Below are 16,926 nucleotides of genomic sequence, written 5' to 3'. Positions count from 1 at the left end.
CCAGCTCAGCAGCAGTGAGGGTGCACAGGGCAAGGCGTTGCACGCCAGCTCAGCAGCAGCGAGGGTGCACAGGACAAGGCGTGGCACGCCAGATCAGCGGCAGCAAGGGTGCACAGGGCAAGGCGTTACATGCCAGCTCAGCAGCAGCGAGGTTGCACAATGCAAGGCGTTGCACGCCAGCTCAGCAGCAGCGAGGGTGCACAGGACAAGCCAATGCACACCACCTCAGCAGCAGCGAGGGTGCACAGAGCAATGCGTTGCACGCCAGACAGGGCAAGGCGTTGCACGCCAGCTCAGCAGCAGCGAGGGTGCACAGGGCAAGGCATTGCACACCAGCTCAGCAGCAGCAAGGGTGCACAGGGCAAGGCGTTGCACGCCAGCTCAGCAGCAGCGAGGGTGCACAGGGCAAGGCGTTGCACGCCAGCTCAGCAGCATCAAGGGTGCACAGGGAAAGGCGTTGCATGCCAGCTCAGCGGCAGCGAGGGTGTGCAGGGCAAGGCGTTGCACACCAGCTCAGCAGGAGTGAGGGTGCACAGGGCAAGCCAATGCACACCACCTCAGCAGCAGCGAGGGTGCACAGAGCAATGCGTTGCATGCCAGACAGGGCAAGGCGTTGCACGCCAGCTCAGCAGCAGCGAGGGTGCACAGGGCAAGGCATTGCACACCAGCTCAGCAGCAGCAAGGGTGCACAGGGCAAGGCGTTGCACGCCAGCTCAGCAGCATCAAGGGTGCACAGGGAAAGGCGTTGCATGCCAGCTCAGCAGCAGCGAGGATGCACAGGGCAAGGAGTTGCATGCCAGCTCAGCAGGAGCGAGGGTGCACAGGGCAAGCCATTGCACGCCAGCTCAGCGGCAGCGAGGGTGTGCAGGGCAAGGCGTTGCACACCAGCTCAGCAGGAGTGAGGGTGCACAGGGCAAGGCATTGCACGCCAGCTCAGTAACAGCGAGGGTGCACAGGGCAAGGCGTTGCACACCTGCTCAGCAGCAGCGAGGGTGCACAGGGCAAGGCATTGCATGCCAGCTCAGCAGCAGCGAGGGTGCACAGGCAAGGTGTTGCATGCCAGCTCAGCAGCAGCAAGGGTGCAGAGGGCAAGGCGTTACATTCCAGCTCAGTAGCAGCGAGGGTGCACAGGGCAAGGCGTTGCACACCAGCTCAGCAGCAGCGAGGGTGCACAGGGCAAGCCAATGCACGTCAGCTCAGCAGCAGTGAGGGTGCACAGGGCAAAGCGTTACACGCCAGCTCAGCAGCAGCAAGGGTGCACAGGGCAAGGCGATGCATGCCAGCTCAGCAGCAGCGAGGGTGCACAGGGCAAAGCGTTGCATGCCAGCTCAGCAGCAGCAAGGGTGCACAGGGCAAGGCGATGCATGCCAGCTCAGCAGCAGCGAGGGTGCACAGGGCAAGGTGTTGCACGCCAGACAGGTCAAGGCGTTGGACGCCAGCTTAGCAGGAGCGAGGGTGCACAGGGCAAGCCGTTGCACGCCAGCTCAGCAGCAGTGAGGGTGCACAGACCAAGGCGTTGCATTCCAGCTCAGCAGGAGTGAGGGTGCACAGGGCAAGGCATTGCACACCAGCTCAGCAACAGCAAGGGTGCACAGGGCAAGGCGTTGCACGCCAGCTCAGCAGCAGCAAGGGTGCATAGGGAAAGGCGTTGCATGCCAGCTCAGCAGCAGCGAGGATGCACAGGGCAAGGTATTGCATGCCAACTCAGCAGGAGCGAGGGTGCACAGGGCAAGGCATTGCATGCCAGCTCAGCAGCGACGACGGTGCACAGGGCAAGGCGTTGCATGCCAGCGCAGCAGCAGCGACGGTGCACAGGGCAAGGCATTGCATGCCAGCTCAGCAGCAGCGAGGGTGCACAGGGCAAGGCTTGGGACGCCAGATCAGCAGTAGCGTGGGTGCACAGGGCAAGGCGTTGCATGCCAGCTCAGCAGCAGCGAGGGTGCACAGGGCAAGGCGTTGCACGCCAGCTCAGCCGCAGCGTGGGTGCACAGGGCAAGCCAATGCACGCCACCTCAGTAGCATCAAGGGTGTACAGGGCAAGGCGATGCACGTCAGCGCAGCAGGAGCATGGGTGCACAGGGCAGAGCGTTGCACGCCAGACAGGGCAAGGCATTGCACGCCAGCTCAGCAAGAGAGAGGGTGCACAGGGCAAGGCGTTGCACGCCAGCTCAGCGGCAGCGAGGGTGCACAGGGCAAGGCGTTGCATGCCAGCTCAGCAGCAGCGAGGTTGCACAGGGCAAGGCGTTGCACACCAGCTCAGCAGCAGCGATGGTGCAAAGGCAAGGCGTTGCACACCAGCTCAGCAGCAGCGAGGGTGCACAGGGCAAGACGTTGCAGGCCAGCTCAGCGGCAGCAATGATGCAAAGGCAAGGCGTTGCATGCCAGCTCAGCAGCAGCGAGGGAGAAAACAGGGCAAGGCATTGCACGCCAGCTCAGCAGCAGCGAGGGTGCACTGGGCAAGGCGATGCACGCCAGCTCAGCAGCAGCAAGGGTGCACAGGGCAAGGAGATGGACGACAGCTCAGCAGCAGCGACGGTGCACAGGGCAAGGTGATGCACGCCAGCTCAGCAGCAGCGAGGGTGCACAGGGCAAGGCGATGCACGCCAGCTCAGCAGCAGCGAGGGGAAAACAGGGCAAGGCATTTCATGCCAGCTCAGCAGCAGCACGGGTGCACAGGGCAAGGCGATGCACGCCAGCTCAGGAGCAGCAAGGGTGCAGAGGCAAGGAGATGGACGCCAGCTCAGCAGCAGCGAAGGTGCACAGGGCAACACGATGCACGCCAGCTCAGCAGCAGCGAGGGTGCACAAGGCAAGGCGGTGCACGCCAGCTCAGCAGCAGCGAGGGTGCACAGGGCAACGCGATGCATGCCAGCTCAGCAGCAGCGAGGGTGCACAGGGCAAGGCGTTGCATGCCAGCTCAGCAGCAGCGAGGGTGCACAGGGCAAGGCGATGCATGCCAGCTCAGCAGCAGCGAGGTTGCACAGGGCAAGGCGTTGTACGCCAGCTCAGCAGCAGCGAGGGTGCACAGGGTAAGGCTATGCACGCCAGCTCAGCAGCAGCGAGGGTGCACAGGGCAAGGCGATGCACGCCAGGTCAGAAGAAGCGAGAGTGCACAGGGCAAGGCGTTGCTTACCAGCTCAGCAGCAGCGAGGGTGCACAGGGCAAGGCGTTGCACGCCAGCTCAGCAGCAGCAAGTGTGCACAGGGCAAGCCAATTCACGCCACTTCAGCAGCAGCGAGGGTGCACCGGGCAAAGCGTTGCACGCCAGACAGGGCAAGGTGCTGCACGCCAGCTCAGCAGCAGCGAGGGTGCACAGGGCAAGGCGCTGCACGCCAGCTCAGCAGCATCAAGGGTGTACAGGTCAAGGCGTTGCATGCCAGCTCAGCAGCAGCGAGGGTGCACAGGGCAAGGCGTTGCACGCCAGCTCAGCAGGAGTGAGGGTGCACAGGGCAAGGCGTTGCACGCCAGCTCAGCACCAGCAAGGGTGCACAGGGCAAGGCGTTGCACGCCATCTCATTAGCATCAAGGGTGTACAGGGCAAGGCGATGCACCCCAGCTCAGCAGGAGCAAGGGTGAACAGGGCAAAGCGTTGCATGCCAGACAGGGCAAGGCGTTGCACACCAGCTCAGTGGGAGCGAGGGTGCACAGGGCAAAGGATTGCACGCCAGTCAGGGCGAGGCGTTGCACGCCAGCTCAGCAGGAGCGAGGGTGCACAGTGCAAGGCGTGGCAGGCCAGCTCAGCAGGAACGAGGGTGCACAGGGCAAGGCGTTGCACACCAGCTCAGCAGCAGCGAGGGTGCAAAGGGCAAGGCATTGCACGCTAGCTCAGCAGCAGCGAGGGTGCACAGGGCAAGGCGTTGCACGCCAGCTCAGCAGGAGTGAGGGTGCACAGGGCAAGGCGTTGCACGCCAGCTCAGCACCAGCAAGGGTGCACAGGGCAAGGCGTTGCACGCCATCTCATTAGCATCAAGGGTGTACAGGGCAAGGCGATGCACCCCAGCTCAGCAGGAGCAAGGGTGAACAGGGCAAAGCGTTGCATGCCAGACAGGGCAAGGCGTTGCACACCAGCTCAGTGGGAGCGAGGGTGCACAGGGCAAAGGATTGCACGCCAGTCAGGGCGAGGCGTTGCACGCCAGCTCAGCAGGAGCGAGGGTGCACAGTGCAAGGCGTGGCACGCCAGCTCAGCAGGAACGAGGGTGCACAGGGCAAGGCGTTGCACACCAGCTCAGCAACAGCAAGGGTGCACAGGGCAACGCGTTGCATGCCAGCTCAGCAGGAACGATGGTGAATATGGAGCAGGTGTAAGGGTGCACAGGGCAAGGCATTGCACGCCAGCTCAGCAGCAGCGAGGGTGCACAGGGCAAGGTGTTGGACGCCAGCTCAGCAGCAGCGAAGGTGCACAGGGCAAGGCGTTGCACGCCAGCTCAGCAGCAGCGAGGGTGAAAAGGGCAAGGTGTTGCACGCCAGCTCAGCAGCAACAAGGGTGCAAAGGCAAGGCATTGCATGCCAGCTCAGCAGCAGTGAGGGTGCACAGGACAAGGCGTGTCACGCCAGATCAGCGGCAGCGAGGGTGCACAGGGCAAGGCGTTGCATGCCAGCTCAGCAGCAGCGAGGTTGCACAGTGCAAGGCGTTGAACGCCAGCTCAGCAGCAGCGAGGGTGCACAGGGCAAGCCAATGCACGCCACCTCAGCAGCAGCGAGGGTGCACAGAGTAATGTGTTGCATGCCAGACAGGGCAAGGCGTTGCACGCCAGCTCAGCAGGAGCGAGGGTGCACAGGGCAAGGCATTGCACGCCAGCTCAGTAACAGCGAGGTTGCACAGGGCAAGGCGCTGCACGCCAGCTCAGCAGCGACGAGGGTTCATAGGGCAAGGCGTTGCACGCCAGCTCAGCAGCAGCGAGGGTGCACAGGGCAAGGCGTTGCATGCCAGCTCAGCAGCAGCAAGGGTGCACAGGGCAAGGCGCAGCACGCCAGCTCAGCAGCGACGAGGGTTCATAGGGCAAGGCGTTGCACGCCAGCTCAGCAGCGACGAGGGTTCATAGGGCAAGGCGTTGCATGCCACCTCAGCAGCAGCGAGGGTGCACAGAGCAATGCGTTGCATGCCAGACAGGGCAAGGCGTTGCACGCCAGCTCAGCAGGAGCGAGTGGGGCACAGGGCAAGGCGTTGCACACCAGCTCAGCAGCAACGAGGGTGCACAGGGCAAGCCAATGCACGCCACCTCAGCAGCAGCGAGGGTGCACAGGGCAAAGCATTGCACGCCAGACAGGGCAAGGCGTTGCACGCCATCTCAGCAGCAGCGAGGGTGCACAGGGCAAGGCAATGCATGCCAGCTCAGCAGCAGCGAGGTTGCACAGGGCAAGGCGTTGTACGCCAGCTCAGCAGCAGCGAGGGTGCACAGGGTAAGGCTATGCACGCCAGCTCAGCAGCAGCGAGGGTGCACAGGGCAAGGCGATGCACGCCAGGTCAGAAGAAGCGAGAGTGCACAGGGCAAGGCGTTGCTTACCAGCTCAGCAGCAGCGAGGGTGCACAGGGCAAGGCGTTGCACGCCAGCTCAGCAGCAGCAAGTGTGCACAGGGCAAGCCAATTCACGCCACTTCAGCAGCAGCGAGGGTGCACCGGGCAAAGCGTTGCACGCCAGACAGGGCAAGGTGCTGCACGCCAGCTCAGCAGCAGCGAGGGTGCACAGGGCAAGGCGCTGCACGCCAGCTCAGCAGCATCAAGGGTGTACAGGTCAAGGCGTTGCATGCCAGCTCAGCAGCAGCGAGGGTGCACAGGGCAAGGCGTTGCACGCCAGCTCAGCAGGAGTGAGGGTGCACAGGGCAAGGCGTTGCACGCCAGCTCAGCACCAGCAAGGGTGCACAGGGCAAGGCGTTGCACGCCATCTCATTAGCATCAAGGGTGTACAGGGCAAGGCGATGCACCCCAGCTCAGCAGGAGCAAGGGTGAACAGGGCAAAGCGTTGCATGCCAGACAGGGCAAGGCGTTGCACACCAGCTCAGTGGGAGCGAGGGTGCACAGGGCAAAGGATTGCACGCCAGTCAGGGCGAGGCGTTGCACGCCAGCTCAGCAGGAGCGAGGGTGCACAGTGCAAGGCGTGGCACGCCAGCTCAGCAGGAACGAGGGTGCACAGGGCAAGGCGTTGCACACCAGCTCAGCAGCAGCGAGGGTGCAAAGGGCAAGGCATTGCACGCTAGCTCAGCAACAGCAAGGGTGCACAGGGCAACGCGTTGCATGCCAGCTCAGCAGGAACGATGGTGAATATGGAGCAGGTGTAAGGGTGCACAGGGCAAGGCATTGCACGCCAGCTCAGCAGCAGCGAGGGTGCACAGGGCAAGGTGTTGGACGCCAGCTCAGCAGCAGCGAAGGTGCACAGGGCAAGGCGTTGCACGCCAGCTCAGCAGCAGCGAGGGTGAAAAGGGCAAGGTGTTGCACGCCAGCTCAGCAGCAACAAGGGTGCAAAGGCAAGGCATTGCATGCCAGCTCAGCAGCAGTGAGGGTGCACAGGACAAGGCGTGTCACGCCAGATCAGCGGCAGCGAGGGTGCACAGGGCAAGGCGTTGCATGCCAGCTCAGCAGCAGCGAGGTTGCACAGTGCAAGGCGTTGCACGCCAGCTCAGCAGCAGCGAGGGTGCACAGGGCAAGCCAATGCACGCCACCTCAGCAGCAGCGAGGGTGCACAGAGTAATGTGTTGCATGCCAGACAGGGCAAGGCGTTGCACGCCAGCTCAGCAGGAGCGAGGGTGCACAGGGCAAGGCATTGCACGCCAGCTCAGTAACAGCGAGGTTGCACAGGGCAAGGCGTTGCACGCCAGCTCAGCAGCAGCGAGGGTGCACAGGGCAAGGCGTTGCACACCAGCTCAGCAGCAGCGAGGGTGCACAGGGCAAGGCGCTGCACGCCAGCTCAGCAGCGACGAGGGTTCATAGGGCAAGGCGTTGCACGCCAGCTCAGCAGCAGCGAGGGTGCACAGGGCAAGGCGTTGCATGCCAGCTCAGCAGCAGCAAGGGTGCACAGGGCAAGGCGCAGTACGCCAGCTCAGCAGCGACGAGGGTTCATAGGGCAAGGCGTTGCACGCCAGCTCAGCAGCGACGAGGGTTCATAGGGCAAGGCGTTGCATGCCACCTCAGCTGCAGCGAGGGTGCACAGAGCAATGCGTTGCATGCCAGACAGGGCAAGGCGTTGCACGCCAGCTCAGCAGGAGCGAGTGGGGCACAGGGCAAGGCGTTGCACACCAGCTCAGCAGCAACGAGGGTGCACAGGGCAAGCCAATGCACGCCACCTCAGCAGCAGCGAGGGTGCACAGGGCAAAGCATTGCACGCCAGACAGGGCAAGGCGTTGCACGCCATCTCAGCAGCAGCGAGGGTGCACAGGGCAAGGTGTTGCACGCCAGCTCAGCAGCATCAAGGGTGTACAGGGCAAGGCGATGCACGCCAGCTCAGCAGGAGCAAGGGTGCACAGGTCAGAGCGTTACACGCCAAACAGGGCAAGACGTTGCATGCCAGCTCAGCAGGAGAGAGGGTGCACAGGGCAAGGCGTTGCACGCCAGCTCAGCAGCAACGAGGGTGCACAGGGCAAGCAGTTGCACGCCAGCTCAGCAGCATCAAGGGTGTACAGGGCAAGGCGATGCACGCCAGCTCAGCAGGAGCAAGGGTGCACAGGTCAGAGCGTTACACGCCAAACAGGGCAAGGCGTTGCATGCCAGCTCAGCAGGAGAGAGGGTGCACAGGGCAAGGCGTTGCACGCCAGCTCAGCAGCAACGAGGGTGCACAGGGCAAGCAGTTGCACACCAGCTCAGCTGCATCAAGGGTGTACAGGGCAAGGCGATGCACACCAGCTCAGCAGGAGCGAGGGTGCACAGGGCAAAGCGTTGCACGCCAGACAGGGCAAGCCATTGCACGCCAGCTCAGCAGCAGCGAGGGTGCACAGGGCAAGGCGTTGCACGTCGCTCAGCAGCAGCGAGGGTGCACAGGTCAAGGCGTGGCATGCCAGATCAGCGGCAGCGAGGGTGCACAGTGCAAGGCGTTGCATGCCAGCTCAGCAGCAGCGAGGTTGCACAGTGCAAGGCGTTGCACGCCAGCTCAGCAGCAGCGAGGGTGCACAGGGCAAGCCAATGTACGCCACCTCAGCAGCAGCGAGGGTGCACAGAGCAATGCGTTGCACGCCAGCTCAGCAGCAGCGAGGGTGCACAAGGCAAGGCATTGCACACCAGCTCAGCAGCAGCAAGGGTATACATGGCAAGACATTGCACGCCAGCTCAGCAGCAGCAAGGGTGCACAGGGCAAGGCGTTGCATGCCAGCTCAGCAGCAGCGAGGATGCACAGGGCAAAGAGTTGCATGCCAGCTCAGCAGGAGTGAGGGTGCACAGGGCAAGCCATTGCACGCCAGCTCAGCGGCAGCGAGGGTGCACAGGGCAAGGAATTGCACACCAGCTCAGCAGGAGTGAGGGTGCACAAGGCAAGGCATTGCACACCAGCTCAGTAACAGCGAGGGTGCACAGGGCAAGGTGTTGCACACCTGCTCAGCAGCAGCTAGGGTGCACAGGGCAAGGCAATGCATGCCAGCTCAGCAGCAGTGAGGGAGCAGAGGGCAAGGTGTTACACGCCAGCTCAGCAGCAGCAAGGGTGCACAGGGCAAGGCGTTGCATGCCAGCTCAGCAGCAGCGAGGGTGCACAGGGCAAGGTGTTGCACACCAGCTCAGCAGCAGTGAGGGTGCACAGGGCAAGCCAATGCACGCCAACTCAGCAGCAGCGAGGGTGCACAGGGCAAAGCGTTCCACGCCAGATCAGCAGCAGCAAGGGTGCACAGGGCAAGGCGATGCATGCCAGCTCAGCAGGAGCGAGGGTGCACAGGGCAAGGCGTTGCATGCCAGGCAGGGCGTTGGACGCCAGCTCAGCAGGAGCGAGGGTGCACAGGGCAAGGCGTTGCACGCCAGCTCAGCAGGAGCGAGGGTGCACAGGGCAAGCCGTTGTACGCCAGCTCAGCAGCAGTGAGGGTGCACAGGGCAAGGCATTGCACACCAGCTCAGCAGCAGCAAGGGTGCACAGGGCAATGCGATGCATGCCAGCTCAGCAGCAGTGAGGGTGCACAGGGCAAGGCATTGCACACCAGCTCAGCAGCAGCAAGGGTGCACAGGGCAATGCGATGCACGCCAGCTCAGCAGCAGCGAGGGTGCACAGGGCAAGGCGATGCACGCCAGCTCAGCCGCAGCGAGGGTGCACAGGGCAAGGCGATGAACGCCAGCTCAGCAGCAGCGAGGGTGCATAGGGCAAGGCGTTGGTGGTCTCCAGTCCAAAGCTTTCCCTTAGGTAGTGCACACTCCTGGGAGGCATGATGCAAGAGCAAATGTGTACATAGAGGTTGCACTGAAGACTTAGCTCAGGACCCTGAGCTGATCACAGCCTTTCCTTTATTCCTATCTTGATTTGTATCCTAGTCTTTATTTCGCCCCATCTCCAACCCTTTCCTTTTCTTTGTTTTCTATTCTTTCTTTATTTTTCTCGTTCTCATTTTATGTATTTCTTGGCGCTTGAAATAAATAAAGAGAATGAAAGGTAAAGGCTGGCATAACCTCTTTGCATTGGGCCAGGATTGCAGTGTAGCCTTTGCTGCTCCTCTGCCCACTGTGACCCAGTGTTGGGGTGATTGGAGGCTTGTGGGTGTCAGGCATGAGCTGACCTTCATGAAAGTAAACCTGTACAAAATAAGAGCAGTGCAACATAAAGGTTACATACTACGGTGGGAAAAGTGTGCGCCCCTCCAACATCTCCCCAACATAATGGAAAAACTCACACCTGTGTGTGATCTGTTTGTGATCTGTTCATGTGCCTTTAGTGGGGATCTCTTCTGCAGCAGGAGTTGTGGTCTAACCGTTCCACTGCTTGAGCTGGTTTGGGATCTTTTGATGTGCCTTTTGTGGGGATCTCTTCTGCAGCAGGGGGTGCAGTCTAACCATTCGAAAGCTTGAGCTGGTTTGTGATCTGTTGAAGTTCCTTTAGTGGGGATCTCTTCTGCAGCAAGGGGTGCAGTCTAACCATTCCACTGCTTGAGCTGGTTTGGGATCTGTTTGTGTGCCTTTAGTGAGGATCTCTTCTGCAGAAGGGGGTGCAGTCTAACCGTTCCACTGCTTGAGCTGGTTTGGGATCTGTTCATATGCCTTTAGTGGGGATCTCTTCTGCAGTAGGAGGTGCGGTCTAGCAGTTCCACTGCTTGAGCTGGTTTGGGTCTGTTCATATGCCTTTAGTGGGGATCTCTTCTGCAGCAGGACGTGCAATCTAACAGTTCCACTATTTGAGCTGCATTGGGATCTGTTCATGTGCCTTTAGTGGGGTTCTCTTCTGCAGCAGGATGTGCGGTCTAGCAGTTCCACTGCTTGAGCTGGTTTGTGATCTGTTTACGTGCCTTTAGTGGGGATCTCTTCTGCAGCTGGAGGTGCAGTCTAACCATTCCACTGCTTGATCTGGTTTGGGATCTGTTCATGGGCCTTTAGTGGGGTTCTCTTCTGCAGCACGAGGTGCAGTCTAACTGTTCCACTGCTTGAGCTGGTTTGGGATCTGTTCATGTGCCTTTCGTGGGGTTCTCTTCTGCAGCAGGAGGTGCAGTCTAACCGTTCCACTGCTAGAGCTGGTTTGGGATCTGTTTATGTGCCTTCCACTCTTTGAGCTGCATTGGGATCTGTTCATGTGCCTTTAGTGGAGTTCTCTTCTGCAGCAGGAGGTGCAGTCTAGCTGTCCCACTGCTTGAGCTGGTTTGGGATCTGTTCATGTGCCTTTAGTGGGGATCTCTTCTGCAGCAGGGGGTGCAGTCTAACCGTTCCACTGCTTGACCTGGTTTGGGATCTGTTCATGTGCCTTTAGTGCGGATCTCTTCTGCAGCAGGGGGTGCAGTCTAACCGTTCCACTGCTTGAGCTGGTTTGTGATCTGTTGACGTGCCTTAGTAGGGATGTCTTCTGCAGCTGGAGGTGCAGTCTAACCATTCCACTGCTTGATCTGGTTTGGGATCTGTTCATGTGCCTTTAGTGGGGTTCTCTTCTGCAGCAGGAGTTGCAGTCTAACTCTTCCACTTCTTGAGCTGGTTTGGGATCTGTTTATGTGCCTTCCACTCCGTGAGGTGCATTGGGATCTGTTCATGTGCCTTTAGTGGGGGTCTCTTCCGCAGCAGGAGGTGCAGTCTAACTGTTCCACTGCTTGAGCTGGTTCATGTGCCTTTCGTGGGGATCTCTTCTGCAGCAGGGGGTGCAGTCTAACCGTTCCACTGCTTGAGCTGGTTTGGGATCTGTTCATGTGCCTTTAGTGGGGTTCTCTTCTGCAGCAGGAGGTGCATTCTAACCGTTCCACTGCTTGAGCTGGTTTGGGATCTGTTCATGTGCCTTCCACTCCGTGAGGTGCATTGGGATCTGTGGATGTGACTTTAGTGGGGATCTCATTTGCAGCAGGAGGTGTGGTCTATCCGTTCCACTGCTTGAGCTTGTTTGGGATCTGTTAATGTGCCTTTAGTGGGGATCTCTTCTGCAGCAGGAGGTGCGGTCTACCCGTTCCACTGCTTGAGCTGGTTTGGGATCTGTTCATGTGCCTTTAGCGGGGATCTATTTTGCAGCAGGAGGTGCAATCTAACCATTCCACTGCTGTAGCTGGTTTGGGATCTGCTCATGTGCCTTTAGTGATCTCTTCTGCAGCAGGAGGTGCGTTCTACACGTTCCACTGCTTGAGCTGGTTTGGGATCTGTTCATGTGCCTTTAGTGGGGATCTCTTCTGCAGCAGGAGGTGCAATCTAACCATTCCACTGCTTGAGCTGGTTTGGGATCTGTTCATGTGCCTTTAGTGGGGATCTCTTCTGCAGCAGGAGGTGCGGTCTACCCGTTCCACTGCTTGAGCTGGTTTGGGATCTGTTCATGTGCCTTTAGTGGGGATCTCTTCTGCAGCAGGAGGTGCGGTCTACCCGTTCCACTGCTTGAGCTGGTTTGGGATCTGTTCATGTGCCTTTAGTGAGGATCTCTTCTGCAGCAGGAGGTGCAATCTAACCATTCCACTGCTTGAGCTGGTTTGGGATCTGTTCATGTGCCTTTAGTGGGGATCTCTTCTGTAGCAGGAGGTGCAGTCTAGCCTTTCCACTGCTTGAGCTGATTTGGGATTTGCTGAAAGTGAGAATATTTGGAATGCCCAAGTTTGAACTGTTTATTTCTGATGTACTCACTTGTTTGTTTGGATCTCAGGCAAAGACCTCCGAGGAGATGGGCCATTGGCTTGGTCTCCTCCTATCGGAGACGGGTTCCAAGGCAGATCCGGAGGAATTCACCTATGACTACGTGGATGCTGACCGGGTATCCTGCATCGTTTACGCAGCCAAGCAGTCCTTCTAGTAGGTTGAACATTGAGTTGGTACCTGTCTGCATAATTATAATTGTTCTATCCATTGACCCACATTCTTTGGATCACAAGGGCGGTGAGAAGTGAAATACAGGGATTCATTTCAAGAGATCTCCAATATGATCACTCTTGGCCTCCCACGACTTACGAAAGAACAGTTAAAAGGTTCACGAGTTGGCAATATTAGAAAATGTGCACAGGTTTTGCAAAATCAGAAGTTTGTTTACCTCTTGGTGAAATATGAGGCGTTTCTTTTTTCAGGGTGGGATATTGAAAGCCAAATCCCTTTTTGTAAAATGTCCACAACCCCCAAACTGCAATTGACTGATGAGGCGCCAACATTCAGAGGCATTTCAGAGTGGTTGCTTGTGTTCCGCCCAGTGGTAATGTGGCTTCACAGTTCATGCAGGACTGCTCCCACACAAGGAGATCTAAGGCGGGTTTGCATCTGGTTGGTCCTGTCTAATCGCAAAGACAAGATGCAAAATGAGGGACTATAAAACTGCAGGGCGGATTTCCCAGCGGTTAAGAATCATTGGCTAAACTTCTCTATCCATTGCCTAGTGGCCTTCCCTTTCATGATCTGGTGTGGAGTTTGTGGGTGAGCTGGGCGTTGAAAGGGGTTTCGCTTTGGGGACGAGTCTGTTGATTTCAGGATCCTCTCAGAATCTGAAGTCACAGCTGCTTGTTCAGTTCTTTTGTTGTTCCCTCTTCTGTTTTTAATAGTTTAATGCAAAGGAAATTTTCAGAGCCAAACACCTACATAGAAAACACGCCGAGAGCTAAGAAGCAGCAGGAGGACCTGTATGACGACGTTGAAATGAACGACCAGGCGGTAAGTACACAGGCACGCTCGCTCCATTGCACATGGCACATTTGCACTGATTCACCAGAGACGAGTAAGGCTCACCACCAAAGTGAGCGTTAAATGTTAACAGTGTAAACCTCACAAACCCTGGTTGTGCCATTGGGATTTCAATTTTCTAGAGTACATATTATTTGCTGTGAACAACATCTTTCATCCTCCTGCCAAAATATGTGAGCCTCTCTACCGAGAACAAACGCAGCCCAATAACCTGTTCTGTGCAATGGTTATACTCCCGGGGAAAGGAGAGCATTTACAATCATGTTTTAGCTTACTGTACCTAAACAGAGGTGAAATATACAATTTGCACAAATGTCTGGTCCCAGCCACGAGGACAGTCCAGGACCGAATAGCTAGGCAAGTGGGCTCCACCTCATAGAACAGGCTGCTACAGCTTTCATTGTTCTTGGTTGAGTTTTGCTCAGATTTAGTATCTTTCATGTACTGTTCCCTATTTAACTTGTGAGGTAGCTAAGTGTGTTGATGCAGAATCCAGACCTGCTGATGTCACCAGTCCATAGTTGATAAAAAGCGGTCCATTGAGTTGCGATGATAGCGCTACATGTTCATGGATTCAGGAAAGACATGTGCAGTTTGTATGATGTGCTATAAAAATGGGTCTAACATGTGACAATTGCTTTCCAATAATGCCTCAAATGTTGCTTGAAAAAAATATAATTCTTGAAATATATCTTTCTCAAAAACATTCCTCTCCCTAAATCATAAGTCAATTTTCAAGCACCTTTATAAAGCTGGAGGATGGGTGTCTCACCCCAACAGGAAATACAAATGTGTTTTTATAAAAAGGAAAAAAAAAAAATCCAACAGACCAAAAAAAAACAGACACAAAGTATTTCAATTCAGCTAAAAAGTGATTATTCAAAAGAAATGATTGCGCAAAAAAATTTATGAAATACAAATTATTCAGAAAGGCAAAGATTCATATCGTATAACTGAGAAAAATATTGTTTACATGAATTGATCACATGGGACCATAAATTGATAATTTAATGGGAGGTCATGTCCTTTGCACTCAGGGTAGGAATAGCACCCAATTGCAGGACCACTTCAGTGTCCACGACCTGGGGCTGCAAAGCCAATCTATCAGAAAATTGCAGGTATTTGCAGTTAAAATACTATTCGAATTTGGCTGTTGAAACCATATGAAATCTGCCCACAGGGTCGTGCACGCCTCGTCAAACGATTGCCTGGATTTGCTAACAAGCAGACCACCGAAGGAGTTAGTTTTCCACCATGGTTGCGGGTAATACATAAAAATACCGATTTTCCATACTAAAGTTAAAGAAAGTCAAGATTCGATTAAAGACACGGAGGCAAAGGATTATGCTTTCTTTCCTTACTTCAGACTCGAGCAGCATAATAACCATTACATTATATTTAAAAAAGGCACACAATAAAAACTAAATTTCCCAAGAAAGTCTTTTTTGTAGTCCATTTTTTGATATGATGACTTGGAACATGTGACATCCTTAACCAATCCTCTCACTGCTACTCCAATATCTTTCTCTCCTTTCTCTTGTCCTTCCTCTTTCTTTGTCCGTCTCAAATATTAAGTCATGCCACACAACTGGTAGTTGCAGAAACTTAAGTGTGGCTTCCTCCTGCTTGGCTCAGGATCACGCTGCCTTCAATTCCGTTCCTGTTAAGTATTCAAATAAAGAAAGCAGAGGCTAGCTACGATAGGGTGAGCAATCGTTACGATACAACATTTTTCCATGACAGTATTATTCCATATGCATTACATCGAAATATCAATTACCTCACATAACGATTGACTGTTTGGGATAATACTTTGCCTCTTTGTCTTTAATAGAATCTTGAATTTCTATAATGTTAATATGGAAAATCAGTATTCTATGTCAAGACCGGAGGCCCGGATTATGCTTGTTCAAAGCTGACTCACCACCAACGTAGACATCTGATCTATCGGTCTAATGTAAAATTGTTTGTTTGTTTGAACGTTGACTCTTTTGATCAGTCTGCTGCTTTTAAGATGTCATCTAACCTAGCCCCTGCGTTATATGCTTTTGATGCCGTTGTAATTGAATGAGCCCCATAAGTTCCAATGTCAATGCCTGCCTTTAGCATACACCTTTTGACCCATCTGGCTATATTTGCCTCTGCCACAGCTTTGACAGGTTTCCTTAATGCGATAAACAATTGCGTTACCCCTGCCGACCTAAGGGTACCTGTCAGCTCTTCATAAGCCTTCAAGCACCGAACCGCACATAGGTTGGGTTGGTCTGGGAAAGCCGAGTAGGTAACAGTTCTGATACCTGTCTTAGTTCTCTTGTTAACGTAAAATGTGACCCCCGATGGACTAAAAGACCTCCGGTCCACTTCGAGTGATTTCACATCAGACACTCCCTTACAAGATATGAGGCAAAGCAGTGTAGTGAGCTTGGCTGATAATGAATTCCTTGTCAGGTGTTCTTTACCTAGCCAGTTATTAAACAAATTCAGGACCGTATTAACGTCCCATGTCTTTGAGCATCTGGGCAATGGTGGTTTCAAAGGTCTTACCCCTCTGAGGAGTTTGCATACAAGGGGGTGTTCACCTACCGCCACATTCTCTATCTTGGGATGGCCGGCAGATATGGCTGATCTACATGTGTTCACTTTTCTGTATGCTTTGCCTTGGGCTGCCATGGCCACTAGAAAATTCACTATCTGAATTACATTTGCTCTAGTGAGATGTATGTGTCGTTCCACACACCAGCCATTCCAACGTGCCCGGGAAAACTTGTAGGCCTTCCAGGTACCTAGTGCCCAAACTTCCTCAATGAATTTCTCAGCGTCTCCGGAAAGTCCTGACTTCTGCCAGGCTCCCAGGAAATCGCCTGCGGTCAGGTTGCCTTCCTGACTCAGCAGATGAATCACTCCCACTGGATTCTGAATCAACTCTCTGAATTGGGGAAGTAACAGTGGTTTGTCGATTGACAATTCGAGAAGGTCCATGAACCACCCTTGACTTCTCCAGTCTGGCGTCACTAAAATGTGTGTTTCATGTTGTCTCCTGACCTGAGCTACCATTCCCGGAATCATTGCGAACGTGGGAAAAGCGTATTCTCTCTCCGGATCCCACTTCTGTAGAAATGTGTCTGTTGCTTCTGCTGCTGGGTCTGCTCTCCAGCTGATCAAACAAGTTAGTTAAGCGTTCAACCTGGATGCAAATAGGTCTGTCTTGCATGGTCCCCTCGTCTCCATAAGGGTTAGAAATACTGTTCTGTCTAGTTGCCAGTCACTGGCATCTCTCAGGTGTCTCGAATTCCAGTCTGCCACCTCGTTCTGCAGACCTGGGAGGTTATTCTGCTGTGATGCTGATCTTGTTCTGTAGGCACATGTACCAGAAATCCTTTGCTAGTTCTGCTAGCATCCTGGACGTCATCCGCCCAGCCTGTTCATGTAGCGTACTGCAGAGATGTTGTCCATTTTCAGTAATATGCCACAGTTCACCTTGTCCTGGGTTGAACACCTTACTGCGAAGGACCCCGCCATCAGCTCTAGAGAATTGATGTGGAGCTCTAGCTCCATCCCTGACCACCTGCCCCTGGTTTTCATCACTCTGCAACTGGTTCCCCAGCACCAACGGCTGACATCTGATTCTATGATGAGGTCCGGGTATGAGCCAAATATTGCTCTTCCATTCCAGGCCTCCATGTGTCTGAACCACCATCA

General features: G+C 55.6%; 1 protein-coding gene across 3 annotated transcripts in view; it reads left to right on the top strand.

Annotated features, from left to right (window-relative positions):
* AFAP1L2 (actin filament associated protein 1 like 2) overlaps positions 1-16,926 on the top strand; it is a 921,662-nt gene that overhangs the window by 795,307 nt on the left and 109,429 nt on the right. For all 3 annotated transcript variants that reach the window (XM_069611872.1, XM_069611871.1, XM_069611873.1), the window contains exons 12-13: positions 12,209-12,354; positions 13,089-13,197. In XM_069611872.1, coding sequence (XP_069467973.1) covers positions 12,209-12,354; positions 13,089-13,197 — 255 coding nt within the window. The remainder of the gene's footprint in view (positions 1-12,208; positions 12,355-13,088; positions 13,198-16,926) is intronic.

This window comes from Ambystoma mexicanum, chromosome 8, assembly GCF_040938575.1.
Source record: "Ambystoma mexicanum isolate Mex_15411 chromosome 8, UKY_AmexF1_1, whole genome shotgun sequence".
In the NCBI taxonomy this organism is placed as follows: domain Eukaryota; kingdom Metazoa; phylum Chordata; class Amphibia; order Caudata; family Ambystomatidae; genus Ambystoma; species Ambystoma mexicanum.
This window is presented reverse-complemented; position numbering and strand designations above follow the sequence as displayed.